We start from the raw sequence: 20,818 nt of genomic DNA on the forward strand, positions 1-20,818 counted from the left end.
ACAAAAAAATTCGCGCAAAAAAACCGCACAAAAACAGGTTTTACTGTATATCTTTTCTTGATATAAATGATTGAATAATTGTAAAATGTCCAGTACTATCTGAACGCGCTAAATCTCACATTTGTGTTCCTCAATTCATACCTTCCAAAAGTAGCATTTTTTTTTTTATTTTAAATCGTTTATTTTTACAGGTTCAGTTACATAAGTTTAAAGAAGCCAAACTCCTCACTGTATTGTTACAAGCATATACGAACATTTTTCCTTAATTCTAATGTTAGTGATGTAGAAAACCTATTACTCGCGGTCTACTCGAGTTTAGAAGGGTGACATATTTTCTTCAGGAAAAGGAAGGGAAATAAGGACATGTTGACAATGTTCACACTCACATTCCCACTCACATTCATCACACTCAATTCTTAAGCCTTTTTTATATTTAATATGTATTTACATTTCACATTATTCTATAGTTTGTAAGAAGGGATTTGATTTCTCGCGAAGGAAAAGAAAAAGGAGAATACAAAGATATAAGGACAATCAGACACGAAGATCGATAACTTTTAGGAAGACATATATTTGGAACATGTAATCAAGGTCTAGCCAACACTTCTCTCACCGGCACATTGGGCTGCCTTCCTCTAGCCCGAAGAGAGTTTTCTAAATTCGATCTGGCAACAAGATACTCCTCGCACGACCAAACAACGTGTTCGATGTCGTGGTAACCTTGGCCACAAGCACAGATATTGCTATAGACAATATTAAAACGAAAGAGTAGCGCGTCTAACGAACAGTGATTGGACATGAGTCGGGAGAAGGTGCGAATAAAGTCCTGACTCAAGTCTCGACTTTTGAACCATGGTTGAGGCTAACCTTAGAGATAATTGAGTGAAGACACCGTCCCAATTCATCTTCGTTCCACTTACGTTGCCAGTTAGCGATGGTATTTTTATGAACTAAAGAATAAAATTCATTGAAGGCGATTTGACGCTGATAGGTGTCGCCTTTAATCGCACCCACCTTTGCTAATGAGTCAGTGGATACACCAATACAATCGTAGCTATCCACCGTACATATCATTCCATCCAAGGGGAATAAGAAAAATGAGACAATGAAGCCAACACAAGCACCAGCTAGCGAGCAGATAACCGTCTTTTTAATGCTGACCTCGATGCAAGGAAAGCTTGAAGAGAAGCGAGTCATTGCGTCGCAAGCCCCACCCCCGTGCAATTCTTCTGCCAGCTAACATGGATAAAATTTACTGACGGGCTGTGAAACGATCATTCATTTTCTAACCTGAAAGCAGTTAACGCAGAATGACTGTGAATTTTTGCCCAACCTGAACCAACCTGTTTCGCTACTGCCTACTGCACACCGTGATGTCATTTTGTTCGGTTGAGACATCGCAAGAGTACAAGAATGAATCATGAATCAACCATCTTCAGCTGCTTCCATAAAGCCATGGCCCTTTTCAGGGCCACCAAAACGTTCACTAAGAAGTTATTTCAGAAATAGTTGATGTAATGTAATACCCAAAATAATCAAAAACGAAGTGAATTTTATAGTTTATTGCCGGGAGAGACGTTTCGCTAGTTTAGAAAAAAAATTTAATGCTTATTGGTGACATTTTCCGGTCGATCATTCAATTTTCGTGCATTGTTTCCGGGTTAAAAAGAGTGTTCGTGTCGAAAGGGAGTTTGAAGATGCCGTGTGAACAAGATCCACAACAGTCATGTTACATTGTGTACCTGTTTACTCACGCATATTGAGCAATCACTCTAAACATCAAATCGATCTGGAGTACATAGTTTTGACTGTTGCTTTGATCGAGGATTCGTGATAACTAACTGATTATATAGAAGGATTAGAAAGACTGAGAAATATACGGCCAGCTGAATAAACGGGTTCGCGTTATGTTTGTATGTTTTGTGTTCTACAAGTAGCGTCAAAGTGCAGGTTGTAATTTTTCTGAATAAAATATTTTATACTTTTACTGCTGTGTTCTTTGGTTCAAAACTGGAGGTGAAAATGTGTTCCGATACGGTTGCTTTTGCTCCGCCGCCGCCAAACAATTCGATTCGGATTTTATGTTGCCGTTCTGCTAAAAGGTGCAGCATAGTATAATTAATGAATTATTTGTTCGGTAACGATGTTTTTGGGAGCGTTTGAGATATAATTTTGCTACGAGATACTGAAAAGCTACCTTGATATTCAAAAAGCTCAGTGTTAAAATGTCGCTCTAGACAACGCCCAATCAATAGTACATGTCAATGCTGAGTGTTGTGGTACAGACGATTATCGTCTCGACATATAGAAAACGTCCGAACTCATGTAAATAAAAATTAGAGTACCACTGGGATTCAAAATTATCCAATACCCAAACATATTAATTTGTTTTTTTTGTACCGCACTCGTAAAATTCTAAGAAAAATCTTACACATAAAAAACATTCGCACGAAAAAAAACACATTTATATAAAAATTAAAGCCAAACTCGGTTATAAAAAAAAATATAAAGAAAAAAGAATTTCAAAATACAAAAAATATAAAATTACTAGCTGTCCCGGCAAGTTTCGTCCCGCCCAAAATTTGTTTTTCGTTATCACATCTACGTTTTCTTGCTAAGCGTTGTTCATGAGTCCAATCGCAGAATTGTTCATTGATTGGAAAAAAATTACCTTTTACTATAAAATTCCTAGTACTTCTACCAAAACATCATTGTAACATCAGATTATTTTCAGACACAATTCTCGTTCAAGATTTTTCAACCACTTGCAAATAACATGTGGTTGCAAATAAAAAATTGTCCGTTACGTTTCTCGGCGATCAATTTTTATTTATATAGATAAAAGACGATATAGGAGTGCGTTTTATCACATCAAATTCCATTTCCATTTTCGAACGAAGATCAATTTCATTAACGCAAACATCAAATGGACTAAAAACGCTTGTCAATATGTAATAGGCGAATAGAATTTTCCGAATTCTCCCATTTTCCTTCAAAGTTTTCCGACAGTTTTCAATTGTCATATTTTGTTGGAATAAGTTTGGTTGAAATATGTGTATTATTTTTAAGCGACCCCCTCTTCATTGCAGAGGAGGGAGGGTCGTCATACCATCGTAGAAAAATTTCTCGTACATAAAATTCGATTCTCGAAGAATGCGACCCCTTCATCTCAGGGGGGGCCGAAGGGGGGTGGGATATTGTGGTAGTGCTAAATTTGGCTCTATTCGTTTGATTAGTTCATGAGTTATGCAGACATTTGTCTTTCATTTGTATTTGTATGATTTGTATTGTTTTTTGTTATCAAAACCTTCAAACATTCACGTTTTCTTACTATGAGCAAGTTCACGGGTCCAATCGCAGAACTGTTCATTGATTCATCTTCTAATCGACCCCGTTGAATTTTGTATGGCAGCTCCCCCTTAGAGAGGGGGTGGAGTGTTTAACCACCGTAAAAACATTCATTGCACCCTAAAACCTTTGCATGCCAAATTTGATTTCATTTGCTTGATTAATTTTCGAGTAATGCAGAAATTTGTGTTTCATTTGTATGGCAGACCCCCCTTAAAGAGGGGGGTTGAGTGTCTAGCCACCGTAAAAACATTTATTGCACCCTAAAACCCCCATATGCCTAGTTTTGTTTTATTTGCTTGATTAGTTTTCGAGTAATGCAGAAATTTGTGTTTCATTTGTATGGCAGCCCCCCTATGAGAAGGGGGAGGGGTATCTAATCACCATAGAAACATTTATTGCATTTTAAAACCTTCACATGAGAGAGGGGGGAGGGGGAGGGGTCTCAAACTATCATAAGAACCTTCCCCGATCCCAAAAACCCCTACATACCAATTTTCATGTCGATTGGTTCAGTAGTTTCCGAGTCCATAAGACAGACAGAAAGACAGAAAGGCAGACAGACATCACTCCATTTATATATATATATATATATATATATATATATATATATATATATATATATATATATATACAATATACAATCCACTTCATGGAATGTTGTTACAACATAAAAACATGAAAATTTTCGAGGAAAAATTTGTTTTCATATGGCAATAGTGCATTTCTGAAATTGAGTTTCTAATGAAAATCAACTATTCAGTATAGAATATGATTTCTATGAAAAGGAAACAACAAGTGTTTCAGAAAATCATGAACTAAAATTGTGTTTATAAATAAGAAATAAAAACATAAAAATATAAAAATGTCGTGGTACGAACGATCATTACTGTCTCGACATTGATACAGTCACATGGGAGTCAAATTCACGACCTCATGGCGAGAAAAAAAAGTTTTATCAACCTTTTCCTTCGCCTATGGAACATAACATAGATCACTCGTCCGGAAGTCCTATAAAAACATGTACGAAAAAATTTAAGCAAAAATTAGATCTATTTTGGATATAAAAAATTACAATAAAAAATCACGCACATTAAAACACGTACGAACACATTTCAACAAAAATTGGAGTAGCCCTGTGTCTCAAAATTGTGAAATATAAATTTCTAGATACAAAATGGTCGGTGTTAAGTCAGAGGGGACCAAGTTGCAGTTGTTGAGCATTTCGTAGACTACATGCTACATTTATCAGATTTAAAGAATCACGCGTACAGCAGGAATAACGCATCGAAATTGTTTTGAATGGTCAATAAAACCCCTTACAGCACTAAACTTCAAGCTCGTTTCTCTCGAAATTATAAAAAATGTCACATGGGCCGGTCTGACTTAACTCCGACCAAATAATATTCAATATTTTTTCGCACAAGGCTCTTAAAATTCTGAGGAACACCTTAAACATGAAAACACATTTCTCTGAGTATTGAAACAAAATTGGGTCATAAAATTTAACCAACAAAAAAAATCAGAAACACCAAAAACAGGCAATCTTGCTGCCTACATACGGGCGTTAGCTCACAATGTGAATCGATGCGTATTATGAATTATTCTTCATTTGCCGATGATATGCATTTATCACATCGCAGAATCAATGAAGGGAAGATCTTGGAGATGATCTTGGATGGTTTTACTTTATTCTCCCTATAGAGTTGATTACTGTTAAATGCCTGGCTCAAAAGGTTTAATGTCGATAGATATTTCACTAAACTGATATTATTAAAAAATAAATAATATTTCAATAATGATTTTTAAATGAATCTATGTCTCTAAAAATTCCTAGCCTGCAATACTCTGCTGTTAATTCTACACTCGACCAAAAATTGAAAGAACAGAGCGCGAAGTCAAAATTTTCTAAGTGATTTTAGAAATGCTGTAGCTTCATGAAAAACCAATGCATAAAGATGGGATATGCGTCATTTTAAAACTTCAAATTTTTATGTTTTGAGACATAATACTTGAATGTTTCTATCATGTTGTGTGTAAGTGTAGTGGATAACTATATTGGAAAGAATGAAAAAACCTATCTGATTTGATCAAATCTCTTCAAAGTTGAACATGTAAAAAACATCAACAAATTATCTGTATTCAAAATTCAAAAACTGAGAACTTCAAGGATGATAATCTGAGAGAGGGTACTCTTACTTTACTGCAAATCAAAAAAAGAAATAACAAGCATCAAAACAAAAGCAAAACTTGCCAGTTGAGGGTTCTGCTTAGAGTTTAATGACTACCAAATATAAATATAGTGATTGCGATTTACGATACTCTAAGCAGAACCCTCAACTGGCAAGTTTCGCTTATCTTTCAGCTACTTGCAGTAGTGATCACAGCGAAAGACTGTTCTCTGAAGCTATTTTGTTATGATAAGAAGATAAATCTGGTAATGAGAAATTATTGTTTTTTTTTCTAATATCCGGTATCCGGCCGAATAGCAAATATTGGCCGATAAGCAGGATACCGGATAGTTATCGAATATCCGTTTCATCTCTACATAGACTATTGTTAAATGCTTCCCGGTTGGAAAATAACTGCCTGCTTCTCGTTGCTAGGCTTCTCTGTTAGCTGACAAGAGAATCACAAAGTAGTAAGGGTTGTGATTCAGTTTTTGCTTCTCTTCCCGAACTGAACCAAAGATAGTAACTCATTAACCCAAGAAATTAAATGAAAATTAAATCAACAGAGTAGACCAAACAAATATTCTTCGGTCGGTCACACATTTCAATACACTACTGAACAGTCTTCCGAAAAACACTTACACATGTCCACGCGATGTTCAAATTCCATGTTTTTGTTTTACACGAACATGCTTTTCGCTAGTGTTCAATGTTTATCCCAAACACGCCCAATGACGCACAAACTCAAACATCATAAACACGCGTTTCCAATATCATAAACAAACATGGTGTTTAGAATTCAAACACATCATGTACAAAACATACAACCCGTTGTCGCAGCAATTTCATTGCTTCTTTGAAAGTTACGAATCGTTCGTTCTGAGAGTCGTGTAGGATTTTGTACTTCTGGTACGATTTGCGTTTAAATGCTCCTCTAATTCACTCCAAACTTTGAAGAATCGGCTAGAAAAAAAGGCTGAACGCATCAATATGAAACGTTCACAGATGTTTAGGGAATAGACTAGGCTAAAAATTTTCCTGCAAACATTAGAACTTGCTGAGATATTTGCAAAATTGCAGTGGATTTTGTAAAGCACTATAAATGTCCAGTTTTTGGCACTTTTTTGAAGTCGATGCAAAAAATTTAAATATTTTTTATTTCGTCAACGTAACAAATTGTCCTTGTGCAGAATTCTTTGGAGTTTTCAAAACTGCCTTCCGATTTGCGGTGCGATGGTTGTTTATTGAATTATTCATCATCAAAGTAATTTTTCATTCAAACTGAAATATCTCTGTGTGGAAAGGCCCGACAGGTACGTTCTTGGAACCAAATAAAAGCTGGTTGATAAGGTTAATTGGATTTGCTGTTGAGTTTGTTAGCAAAAGAAATGTGTTAGTCCAGAATATTCTTGGGAAAACAAAGAAAAATCGATCTTTCATTTCTTCCCAATATTGTTGCCCACTACACCTACACACCCCAAGATAAAAATATCTACGTAACATATTCTAATACCTGAAAGTTGTAGCTTCAAAATGATGCGCATCCCATCGATATGCGTTGATTTTTCACGAAGTTACAGCATGTCAAAAATCACTTAAAATTTCCGTCTTCGCACTCTGTTCCTCTAATTTTTTTTGTCGAGTGTATTTCATTAATCTATTTAACGCGCGTATTTTTTATACACACCAATCACAACGACGGTGAGCTATCTTTCGGAAACCTAACCGAGAAAACTTCTCCAAACCCAATCGGATGGGCGCTATATTTCGTTATTTATCATGCCTACTCTTTCTCAAATTCCAATCGCGACGGTGGAAAATTATTCTTGGGAAACCTAACAAGTTAACCGACAAAATTTTTCTAAAATTAGTTGGACCGGCAATATATTTCGATGCTTATTGAATAATTAAAGAATTGAAGAATGATTTTTGTCGATTCTTGACAAAAAAATTGTTTTGAAATGTCAGTAGATTTCGACGTACAATTTTAAGACATTTGTTTTTCCCAAAAACACCATTTTACCGTCCTTTGCTTGATGAAAAAATGCCGAAAAGGGAAAAAATTCGGATAATTCGTAGAATCAAACGGTATTTACTTAGAATGAAAATATTTTCAGGTTCTCGAGTTAATTTTGATAGAAACAGGCTAACAAAACTAGTTATATTTCCCATCCAATGCAAATGTTCCTAGTCTATTTTTTCGTCTATCTCCTGTATATAATAAATACGTCCAAAGCAGGTGTTATGAGCGTGATAATTACAACACAAATTCCAATATCAATAAATCATCAATTTCCGGACCAAACATCTTCTTCTTCTTCCTCATGGGAAAAAATCGATTATTGTAGAATGTAGGGAGTGCAGGGAGTGAACGAAGCATCCCCCTCAACCGTTCGCAATCTCTTTGAAGCGATCATTTGGTGGTTAGGCACAGAAAACAGCAAACCCATCTCTCTCAATCAAAATTCACCAAATTGTTTGCGGACCGATAATTTGTATGAAACAAATATAATTGGAATTGCTCTGAATAAATATTTTTCGGCGAAATTCCCATTATAGCACCCAGCGCAACACCGGCCGACCACCCTGCCCTCCTTCTCCTTTCAAACGCAACCATGTGAACGAAACCGGGGGGAAAAAATCAGATAAAATGGGGAAAAAGAGGCATAAACACGCGAACCTACCTGGATGTTGAGCTCCAGGTTCTTCCACTGGCAGAATCGGGTGTATTTGTCGCTCTCGAGAAACTTCCGAAACGGTTCCCCCCGAAGGTGGTGAAAGATCTCCTCGATGTACGGCTCGAACAGATTCACCGGAACCTCGTTCTTCATCAGATATTTCTGCACGTGCGCCACCGCTTCCTTGGAGTATTCCTGTTATGTTTTTTTTTGTCCGTGATTCAGAGGGAGATAGGGGAAAAGCAGAACAGAAGCAGAAATTGAGATAACGGATGGATTTTTGTGCTTCCTCCGCTCCCATGCCCTATCATCATTCCAGAAGCATCTGCCATCGTCCATATGCATGCAAAAAGAACGGTGACGGCGTGTGGGAGGGCAATGGTACTAGTAGTCCAACAAAATCTAGGGCAAAAATTCAATTAGCTGTGACAGGTCGTAAAAATCGGAACAGATTTCGAGATGCCTCTGGATGATAAGCGGGGCGGGGGCAGATTGCTTTCGGTTTGTTTTATTTCCACCCCCGCGCATACAGGGGTCGTTAGATTTTGATGGCGAGATTAACAACACATCGCACCACCATCGTGTGCCACAGTGTGTAATGAATACTCACGTGGGTGTGTGACAGCATTTCTTTCATTATGTAATTGTCGTAGATGTCTCTGGCTTGCTTCCGCCGCTCGTCGTGGCACTCTGTCTTCTCGTAGGCTTTGATCTGTGAAGGGTGAGAAAAAAAAGGGTAGAAAGAAAAGCGTTAATTGATACGATTCATCACGGTGAGTGGAAGGTAAATGTTGTGTGAGAGTGATCAATTATGGTAGAATGCGTTGGCTGACTCTCTTTGCCCGCATCGGGCAATTAACTTCAACATCCAGCTCATGCCTTCCGCATACTTCATTAGAATAAAGATAAAGACAAAACCTCGTAATTCATAATAACACCAACGCACAACAACAAAAAAAAACAATCCAATAAATTAGCAAAACACTAAAGAATGTCGAAAAGATAAAACAGAAGCGTTAAAAATGCATTATAGCCAAACGAAAATTGACTATGGGCCATAAAACTGTAAAAAGAGACGAAGAAAAAGAAACACATAAACAAAAACACTCCACCGACGGCAGAGGAAAGCGACGCGCGGATTTGCTTTTTTTTCATCCCGGACCTTCAAAGTGTAATCAAAGAAATGCGTCGCGCCATAAAACGATAATCGCTAATTGTAGCAAACGGCACTGTAAAAGTCGGCCCGAAATTATTCTTTCAGGAAATTAAAAATGAGTAACGCCAGATATCGGTTCTCGGCGCTCGAAGAGTTTCTGATTTTCCAGGTTGAAAATGGGAAAACGAAAGGAAAGTATGACAGAAAGGCATAATTTGCCTCCCCAAGAATAAAAAAATACTATATTTTTTAATGCGCTCAAATAATATATTTTTCAACTTCTCCTTAATAAGCCTTTTAAAGTGCTGCTGACTCGTTTATAATCAACTAGCTGACCCGGCAAACTTCAGCCCAAAGCCCAAAATTTGTTTTCTATTATCAATACCTTTCAACACTCACGTTTTCTTACTATGAGCAAGTTCATGGGTCCAATCGCAGAACTGTTCATTGATTGATCTTCTAATCGACCCCGTTGAATTTATCTATTACTATAAAATTCCTAGTATTTCTACCAAAACTCATCAATATAATATCAGATTATTTTCAGACACAATTCTCGTTCAAGATTTTTGAACCACTTGCAAATAACATGTTTCAGCACTAAATCGGACAATTCCTTTCTCTAGTTCTGCTCTTATCAACACATTCAGCGATACTTTTTTATTGGTAAAAATAGAAGAAGATATAGGAGTGCGTTTCATCACATTGAAATCCATTTCCAGTATCGAGCAAAGATCAATTTCGCTAGCGCAAACATCAAATGGACTAACAGCCCTTGTCACTATGTAATTGTAGAACATATGGGAATTTAATTTTACGTATTTTCCCTTTTTCCTTCAGAGTTTTCCGAAAAAAATTTTCAATTGTCATGTTTGGTTGGAATATTTTTGAATGAAATATGTGTAATATTTTCATGGGACCCCCTCTACATTCCAGAGGAGGGAGGGGTGTCATACCATCATAGAAACATTTATCATATCCAAAAACTCTCACATGGGGGTCTTCGTAGCCACTTGGTTACGCGTTCGCTTACCAAGCGATCGATCGTGAGTTCAAACTCAGGGCCCTCAATTGACCATCTTTGTGTTGTTATAGAATAACTACGTCCACGCAACCATCATCAGCGATGGAAATCGATCCACGGTCGAAAGAAAGATCGATTCATCCATACAACTGCTCTGCTCTGCAAGAAACATCGGACTGCTGTTCTATAATTAACTCAACAATGATCAATATCAACTGTCTCCGCTGTCCGGTCTGCTGAACAATGGATGAACAGAAAGAATACCCTTACGCCTAAATGGCTACTACAGTGTAATTTACCATAATGTAATGGAACAGAAAAAACTTAACGCCTAAATGGATACTACTAACGACTGTGTAATTTACAATTTATAGAAACATAAACATTTGTACACGTACACGATTAAAACCGGGCTCTGTAACAGCTAAAATGCTAATGAGCCTAATAAATAAATAAATGAGATAAAAAAAAACCCCTCACATCCCAAATTGTGCTTGATTAGTTCTCGAGTTATGCAGAAGTTTGTGTTTGTGTGCCCCCTGTATTTTGTGTTTCATTTGTATGGCAGCCCCCCTTAGAGAGGGGGATGGAGAGTCTAACAACCATAGAAACATTTATTGCATCCTAAAACCTCCACATGCCAAATTTGGCTTCATTTGCTTGATTATTTCTCGAGTAATGCAGAAATTCGTGTTTCATTTGTATGGCAGCCCCCCCTTAGAGAGGCGGATGGAGAGTCTAACAACCATAGAAACATTTATTGCACCCTAAAACTTCCATATGCCTAATTTGGTTTCATTTACTTGATTAGTTCTCGAGTAGTGCAGAAATTTGTGTTTAATTTTTATGGCAGCCCCCCTTAGAGAGGGGGGAGGGGTCTCAAACTATCACGAAAACCTTCCCCGGCCCCAAAAACCCCTACATACCAATTTTCATGTTGATCGGTTCAGTAGTTTCCGAGTCCATATGAATCAGACAGACAGACAGACAGACAGACAGAAATTCATTTATATATATATATATATATATATATATAGATTTTTTTTTTTTTATTAATCCGTTTATTTTTACAGGCTCAGTTACATAAGTTTAATGGAGCCAAACTCTTAACTATATTTCAACTAGCATATATCAACATGTTGTTTCCTTAATTCTATGGTTAATGAAATAGGAAACCGATTACTCGCGGTCGACTCGAGTTTAGAAGGGTGACACATTTTCATTAGGAAAAGGATGGGATGTAAGGAGATGTGTGTTTACACTCGCACTCACATTCACATTCACATTCTCATTCACACTGACACTTCACACTCAATTCTTAAAACTATCCTTACATCTAATATGTATTTACAATTTAACGTATTCTAATGTTAGTAGGAAGGGAACCGATAGCTCGCGAAGGACGAAAAGGAGGGGAAAAGGATGTATGAACAATCACACTCGAAGATCGATAGCTTTAAGGAAAACATATATTTGGGACATGTAATCAAGGTCTAACCGAGCCAACACATCTCTCACCGGCACATTGGACTGCTTTCCTCCAGCCCGAAGGGAGTTTTCTAAATTCGATCTGGCGACAAGATACAACTCGCACGACCAAACAACGTGTTCGATATCGTGGTAACCATGGCCACAACCGCAGAGATTGCTGTCTGGTGGCCAAAAGACCCGCTCGAAAGTTGCAGAACAAGGTTTTGACGAGGTTCATGCTGATGGATGACGAAACGTACGTGAAGATGGATTTTGGACAGCTCCCAGGCCTGAAATACTATAACGCCACTGCCAAGGGAGATGTCCCCAGCAAATATAAATTCATTTTCGCTGATGAATTTTCCAGAAAGTTCTTGATTTGGCAAGGGATGTGTAGCTGTGGACAGAAAGCCAAGGTTCTCGTCACAAACAATGGACTCGAGTGCCGGCAGAAACGGCTTCTTCCGTTTATTAAGGCTCACAAAGGTCCGGTGAAGTTTTCGCCGGATTTGGCAAGCTGCCACAATTACATTGAAAAAGACCTCAATCCGCCCAATTGCCCCGAATTCCGCCCAGTCGAGAAATATTGGGCAATTGTAAAACAGGAAATAAGTCTACCATAGTGACTCGGGATGCTGCAAACATGAAGAGATCGTAGAATGAGATGGCTACTGAGGTTGACCAACAGAGAGTCCAAGCTTCGATGGGGGGTATCCAAACAAAAGTACCGTTTTGTCTCATATTCCGAACACTTCATTTTTAAATGTAAATTTACTATACTTCAATGTTATAAATAATTGAATAATAAAGGCCCAGACATTCTTTAGGGTATGGGCTAGATTTTAACATCATTTACAGGTATCGATACAGCCTATAATTTATAATATTAAACATTTGCAAAAAAGTGACAGTCAAAACCAAAGATAAAATGTTAGCGTTAGCAAATTCCGTAAAAAACAAGCATCGTTCATTTTTCAATTTTTGTACTTGTTTCAACTATTTTGTTTGTCTTTTTTCATGTTAAGTGCTAGAAAAGGTATAAATCTACAGTGGATGGACGAATGATATTTTATGCAGAAATACTCATTAAAATTAGTATTGATGTAGTGTTCGGAATTTGAATCAAGTTTCGACGCATGATTCAAATGACGAACACTTCATTTTTGAATGTGAATTTACTGAACTTTAATGTTATAAATAATATAATATTCTAAACTCTGACATTCTTTTGGTTATAGACTTCATTTTAACGTCATTTACAGGTATCGATAGCGATATAGCGCCCTTGGTCCCGAAACCATGCAAAACTATAAGAAATAAATACAATCAATTATTGCCAAAGCAAAATCCAATTTTTTTTGCAAGCATAACATTTTTCCAAAAAAGACTAGCCAGTTGACTTTAATTTGATATATCGATCATATAAATCGGTCCAGTAGTTTAAAAGTTATGATTTTTTTTAAATGCATTTTTGCCGCTCGGAATTTGAGACAAAAGTGTTCGGAATATGAATCAGTGACAAAAATGGTGTTCGGAATTTGAGACAAATTCGATTAGTGTAATTTTCAGTTTTTCACCATGAAAACATATTTGTAAATCTTTTTTTTTTTGTAGTCAAATGAAAAAGAAAGCTCTATTGTATCCAAAAATCAAATGAATTTCGCGAAAAAGTAGGTACCATTTTGAGTAATGAGACACTGTCTAAAAACCATCAAAGCTTAAGTGTTCGAAATTTGAGACAAAACGGTACGAAAACTCATCTAAGCAATAGTGGAAAAAAAATTCAATACTTTAACTGAAAAGAACAATAACTTATCTGCCTTCTGATATAAACCTGTACCTTTAACCAATCCCGAGATGCAACTGGTTTTGTGATTCCGGATTCTAAATGTTTCAAGTTTGTCAAGTTTCATATGTTCAATGTTTGTGTAAGACCCGAGTATTTTTTTTATTCAGCAGACTCTTTTTTCACGGAATTGCCGAATTGAAATTCACATTGTGTCCAGGAAAAGATGCACTTCTCCAGATGCCGAATTGGATTACAAAAGTGTTGACGAAGTGGCATTCATATTCGAGGTTGGTTGGATGGTTTCGCCTTTACCTAAAACCGACCCGAAACTTTTTTGAAAACGATGCAAAAAATGTGAATACATTTTTTTTCATCAATGTAATAAATTATTCTTGTAAAAAACGGCCCACAGTCCGTTGAATGCATAAGACAAAAATCATAACAGCAGAATTTAGTCATTGCGACACAAAAATGCTCATAAATATCAGAACTACTGTTTGTGTGTCTAAAGCAACAAAAACGACGAGTGTTATGTTTGCTACATACTACTATGAAGAAGTGAAAGACTGGCGAGAGCGTATATATACGCCTTTCGTAGTGAATAGGTTAAGCATGAAAGGTAGGTTTATCTGTATTTCAATTTAAATTTACGTTGTTACTCAACAACTAAGTTTTATTTTCTGAGAAAACAACTACCAAAAAAGTAATAACTAGTAAATACGAGGCAAACATACATAAAAACATTGTTTGGTTTTAAAAATATTTGATGTTATTGAGTTCTGAACAATACAATGCTGAATATTTTATGGCGGTTATTGAAGCTTAAGCTATCATTTTCTATACAATTTGTCGACCAATTTACGGAGTTTTTAGGTTCGTCTCAATAATGGAGACGCACCATACGTAATTTTGAACCGGAAATTATTCTACAAAACTATTATCTTGCTTCACACAATTCGAACCCGCAATGAAAAAAAAAATTTCCTGTCCGAAGTGAGATGCTTCCCTCAAGATGGTATGAGAGTTTTGCTTTCTCCGCACTTTATTTACCCGCCGTATTTTGTTTATAAATGTTTATCTTATCGTTTCCTCCCTCGGCGGCGTTAGACTTATTTTGCTCGCCTGAAATGCCAGACATGGTGTGAAAATTTGTTGCTCTTCTGGCTCATCAACGGTTCGCATCCAACTTTAATAAGAGATTCCTCATATTAAATTTGAATGAAAACCGCTGTGGTTTTTCAAACCACAAACCATACAAATCATGACCCTATCATTTTCACTATTTCCATTGGAACAAATCCTCCCTTCCCAAAACTAGAGAGTGCACATCTGGGTGCAAAGTTGTGGCCGACCAACTTGGACAGCGTTTAACGTTGTTTGATTGCACTTCGAATTATCCACTTCCGGTGGGAGGCGACTCTCCCGCCTGGCGCAGAACATTCCAAATGGGAAACTTTTCCCAAACCCCATCATTCCCCCTTCCCCTTACCAACGCAAATGCTTCAAAATTCAACTGACGAAAGATTTATCATCTGAGAGAAAGAAACTTTCGGGACAACTTTTTGGTAACAGTATATCAAATCCTTCATTCCGGGGGGTGGTTTCGAATGATGCAACTTTTCAGCAGCGATAGTAACGGATCGGGTGCGGGTGTGTATCTGCGTGTGTATGTGTGTGTGTGCACCAAACTCTCACCCCGCACTGTTCTCTGTTCCGCTGTCGGACACAGAATTAAATTGACCATTATGAACCGGAAAATGCTGTGATTCATTCCGAGACACATGTATGAATTGTTCTGTGTTTTCAGCTCCGGTTCATTTTCGGTTTAAACGAGCGCAGGTATAGCTTTCAAGGGGAAAGTTTTCCCATCAATCACATGGCCTCTTCTGTCGTCGTGGTCCACTCGGTGGTGGAGGCGGGATGAGCCGGAGAGACGTCAAACCCGCCCATCTTTACGACGTTGGATAACCAGAAAATGCTTCTACGTTTTTTTTTTAACGTTTGCTGGGTATTCTCCCCCGAGGGAAAAAGGTGGCGACCAACTGAGCTTTTTTCTGGTCGTTGCTAGGCTTGGGAATTCTTATGATATATGATGCTTTCCGAGTAATCCCAAAAATGTTTGCCCCGAAGCCTCCACGCGAATCATCACACGCACCACAGGCGGATTGGTCAAATGTAGCCGGAGAATGGCTTCCGCATATCCTTTGCCACTCTCGCGGCGTGCCTTGTGCCATTCGCCGCCCACTTGTGACCCACGTCGTTTTGTGCGTAACCTAGAACACACAGCAGAGCTTGGGATTTGATCGAACGATGGCTGGATTAGCCGGGAGAGCTTTAGGCGACGTTAAAGTGTTAATCGATGGGTTCAACTCGTTCACTCGTAGGGCTGTTTCCGTTTACACAAAGCTTTTACATCTTCTAAACTTTCGGATTTATGCAGTGTGGAAATTACCCCACCCGGAAAGCGCTATAACGTTTATTTTTGGGAGAATGCTAGTAAAATATGAAGGTAGAATGAGATTTCATTCTGATTAGCAATACGAACAGTAGAAAATTTTGAATATAGAAATAATACAAAAATCAAGTGCTTGTCTCCACTTATAGATGTATCCAGTTAGAAAAAAGAACAAGAACCGGAAATCTAAAAAAGTGTTCATTCAATGTCAATTAGAGAAAAATGAATCCCATAAGAACATTAAGAAAACCCGATTTTAAAGAAAAAAAAATCAATTCACGAAAAACGAATCAAAAATAATTGAATCAACAAAAAGATTTACGATTAACAGAATTTTGAAAAAGCATTCTAATACTAAAAAACCGAATTCAGGAAAAGGATTTAAACACAAGATGTTCGGGAAATGCACAACGGGAAAGACAACACGGAGTGTAATTCCGAAGAAAGTAATTTCGAAAGACGCAAAAGACACTATGCGAAGTTCAAAAACAGGAAATTATTCAAACAATCTGAAAAATCTCATTGGTTCGACAACTCGCAAGCAGATCGGACAAGTTTTTAATCGATCCAACAAAGGTGTTTTTTTCACATCGAATAATAGTGTTCTTTTTCACCGGTTGCGCTTGCGAGTGGAGCGAAGTTTAAAGTGGTGCGCGCTGAGGATCCAAATCAGACACATTCATCACACACGCCACACAGCCGCGGCAAGTAGAAATTTATTTTTCTTTTGTTTCCCTATCATTCCTTATACCTTCTGTGCACGATTTACACCATTGTTCAACTTTGTGTTAACCAAATCGGCAAACGTTGGCATTAGGGGTGATCATTATTTCTTATATACCGTTGAACTTTTATTGGAATTTTTTTTTCATTTTATCATTTTATTTAACATAAAATAAATTGAATTTAATATTCGCATCATAACCCTATAAAAAATATTTTTTTCACTTATTTATTTATTTTGATTATCATTATATTCTGTTCATATCGAACAGTTGACCGATTTTTTTGATATGGCTGAGGGCGGGAAGGATCCCCCATCGACGCCATTGAATATTTCCGATACCGATCCTCCTCCTGAAGAGCAGGAAGATGAAGCAGAAATTGAGGAAGAAACTTCTGTATATGAAGTTGGAAGTTCCGAAGATGAGGACATTGAAGAAAAACAGGATTTTCGTCCAAAAGAATACCCTAGAGACTCCAAAGGCCCATTCATTGTATACTTTAGACGAAAATCTAAACCTCTCAATGTCATTCGTATCTCGAAGGAACTTACTCAGAAGTTTTCCGAAGTTACCGAGATTACACGGATGGGGCCAGACAAACTACGAGTTGTCGTCTCAAGCAGGACCCAAGCGAACGAAATCACGCGCTGCGACCTCTTTGCGATTGAGTATCGCGTATACGTGCCCTGTTGCAACGTCGAAATAGACGGCGTAATAACCGAAAAGGGTTTGACTCGAAAAGAGATTATCGATGGTGTCGGTCGCTTCAAGAACTCTTCACTAAAAACTGTGAAGATTCTTGCATGCGATCGACTGAAATCTGTGTCACAAAAAAATGACAAAAAGGTTCTCAATCGGACAAACTCTTTTCGTGTGACTTTTGAGGGTTCCGCCCTTCCAAACTACGTTGCAATAGGTGCACTTCGTTTACCTGTTCGGTTGTTTGTACCCCGGGTAATGAAATGCAACAAATGTATGCAACTCGGTCACACGGCCGCCTATTGTTGCAATAAAAAACGTTGCGCAGATTGTGGAGAGAGCCATGATGAGAATCCTTGCCCGAAAGAGCGCAAGTGTTTTCATTGCGGCGGGACTCCTCATGATATTATTCAATGCCCGGTGTACAAACAACGAGGGGAAAAAATCAAGCGTTCCTTAAAGGAACGTTCCAAGCGGACTTATGCAGAAATGCTTAAGAGTTCCGTTCCAACGACTCAGGACAATCCCTACTCCATTCTGCAGAACGACGAGCCTGTTGCTGACGCTCCCAATGCAGGAAGTTCCGGTACATCGCAGGGTGCCGTCAGGAAAAGAAAAATTACTTCTTTTCCTTCACTCCCCAGAAAGACGACCGTAACTTCCCAAGTTGGAATGAAAACTCGAATTGAACGTGCTGAGAGTAGACCGAAGCAAGTACCTCCTGGTTTAAGCTGTTCTTCCACGCACCAGGGGTCCTCAGCACTTCCCGGAGCAGCACCCACCCGGTCTGTTCCATTTTCGCGGTCGAGGCAACAGCCACAATCTGGTTTGCTTGCGCTTTCTGACCTGGTGGACAACATTTTGAATGCTCTAAATATAAATGACCCTCTTAAAAGCATAGTATTATGTTTGCTTCCGATTGTGAGAACATTTTTGAAAGAAAAATGTGGTTTTTTAGCAGCGTTCATTTACCTCGATGCCTGATTCAGTGCAAGAGGTCAAGGATTTGACCACTGTAATACAGTGGAATTGCAGAAGCATCATCCCTAAACTAGATCAATTTAAATAGTTCTAACTGTGATGTATTTTCCCTCTGTGAAACATGGCTTTCTTCAGCCGACGAGCTGAATTTCCACGATTTCAACATTATTCGCCTCGATCGAAATGACTCGTTTGGTGGCGTACTATTGGGGATCAAAAAATGTCACTCCTTCTATAGAGTCACTCTCCCATCGATGACAGGCATTGAAGTTGTTGCTTGCCAGACACAAATCAATGGCAAAGACTTCTGCATTGCCTCGATATATATTCCTCCAAGAACCATGGTCGGCCGCCATCAGTTTTTTGATATCATCGCGGCATTGCCGGAGCCGCGGCTAATCTTAGGTGACCTCAACTCCCATGGAACAGCATGGGGGTCACACTATGATGACAGCCGTGCCACGTTGATTTATGATCTGTGCGACAACTTCAACATGACAGTTTTAAATACAGGGGAAGCAACTAGGATAGCCAACCCTCCTGCACGGGCAAGTATGCTAGACATATCACTTTGCTCTTCTTCATTATCCCTGGATTGCACGTGGAAGGTAATCCAAGATCCCCACGGTAGTGATCACCTGCCAATAATTTTATCGATCGCCAATGAATCAGGTTCTCGTGAGTCAGTCGATATTGCGTATGACCTCACGAAAAATATTGACTGGAGAAAATTTGCAGAAATAATATCTGAAGCACTTGTTTCAATGCATGAACTTCCTCCACTCGAAGAGTATAACTTTATATCGAGTTTGATTTACGAAAGCGCACTTCAAGCTCAAAAGAAACGTGTTCCTGCTACCACTTTCCGACGTCGTCCTCCATCACTTTGGTGGGACAAGGAGTGTTCAAAGGTCTACCTTGAAAAATCATCCGCTTTCAAAAAATTCAGGAAAACTGGATTAGTGGAATGGTTTCGAAAGTACCAAGCTCTAGAAGCCAAACTAAAAGGTCTGATTAAAGCAAAAAAGCGTGGATATTGGCGGAAGTTCGTCAATGGTTTGTCAAGAGAGACAGCTATGAGCACTCTTTGGAATACGGCTAGGAGAATGCGTGGCTGGAACCATACAAATGAAAGTGAGGAATACTCTGACCGTTGGATTTTCAAATTTGTAAGAAAGGTTTGTCCCGATTCCGTTCCTGCACAAAACGTCGTACGCGACATTGCGCTCCAAGGCGATTATGAGAATTTTCGATGGTAGAATTCTCAATTGCACTTCTCTCATGTAACAATTCAGCTCCGGGGTCGGACAAGATTAAATTCAACTTATTGAAGATTCTTCCCGACTTGGCAAAACAGCGTTTGCTGAACTTGTTCAACAAGTTTCTGGAGCTTAATATAGTCCCGCATGACTGGAGACAAGTGAGAGTGATAGCCATACGAAAACCCAACAAGCCGGCTTGCGATCACAATTCGTATAGGCCGATTGCAATGTTATCCTGTATTCGTAAATTGTTGGAGAAAATTATTCTACTTCGTTTGGACAAGTGGGTTGAAACGAACAATTTGCTGTCAAATACGCAGTTTGGCTTCCGCCGAGGTAAAGGGACGAACGATTGTCTCGCGCTGCTATCTTCTGAAATCCAAATCGCATTTGCTCGCAAAGAACAAATGGCTTCCGTTTTTCTCGATATCAAAGGGGCATTTGATTCAGTTTCCATGGAAATTCTCTCAGAGAAGCTTCATAATCGTGGACTTTCACCAATTCTCAACAATTTCCTGTACAATTTACTGTCAGAAAAGCACATGATTTTCGGCAGCTCGAAATCTTCTCGTTACAGTTTTATGGGCCTACCACAAGGCTCCTGCCTAAGCCCCCTCTTGTACAGTTTTTACGTCAATGATATAGATGATTGTCTAACTAGAGATTGCACGTTGAGACAACTTGCAGACGATGGAGTTATTTCCATCACGGGTACTAATCCCGCCGTTCTGCAAAAATCCTTGCAAGATACCCTGAACAACCTGTTCACATGGGCTCTCAAGCTGGGTATCGAATTCTCTACGGAGAAAACTGAAATGGTCGTTTTTTCTAGGAAGCACGAACCCGCCCAATTCCAGCTTCACCTATCCGGCAAAGCGATCAGGCACTCGATGTTTTTCAAATACCTTGGAGTATATTTTGACTCTAAATGTACCTGGGGAATACACATTGCGTATTTGAAACAGAAATGCCAGCAAAGAATCAATTTTCTCCAAACAATAACCGGAACATGGTGGGGTGCCCATCCAGGAGACCTCATTCAGTTATACAAAACAACGAT

At 38.5% G+C, this 20,818-nt stretch overlaps 1 protein-coding gene across 4 annotated transcripts in view; it reads right to left on the reverse strand.

The window, feature by feature from the left end:
- The window catches only part of LOC129764183 (G protein-coupled receptor kinase 1), a 402,831-nt gene that overhangs the window by 107,966 nt on the left and 274,047 nt on the right, over positions 1 to 20,818 (reverse strand). For all 4 annotated transcript variants that reach the window (XM_055763033.1, XM_055763032.1, XM_055763035.1 and 1 more), the window contains exons 5-6: positions 8,808 to 8,909; positions 8,204 to 8,392 (exon numbers count right to left, since the gene is read on the reverse strand). In XM_055763033.1, coding sequence (XP_055619008.1) covers positions 8,204 to 8,392; positions 8,808 to 8,909 — 291 coding nt within the window. The remainder of the gene's footprint in view (positions 1 to 8,203; positions 8,393 to 8,807; positions 8,910 to 20,818) is intronic.

The sequence above is a fragment of the Toxorhynchites rutilus genome, chromosome 2 (assembly GCF_029784135.1).
Source record: "Toxorhynchites rutilus septentrionalis strain SRP chromosome 2, ASM2978413v1, whole genome shotgun sequence".
NCBI classification, from domain to species: domain Eukaryota; kingdom Metazoa; phylum Arthropoda; class Insecta; order Diptera; family Culicidae; genus Toxorhynchites; species Toxorhynchites rutilus.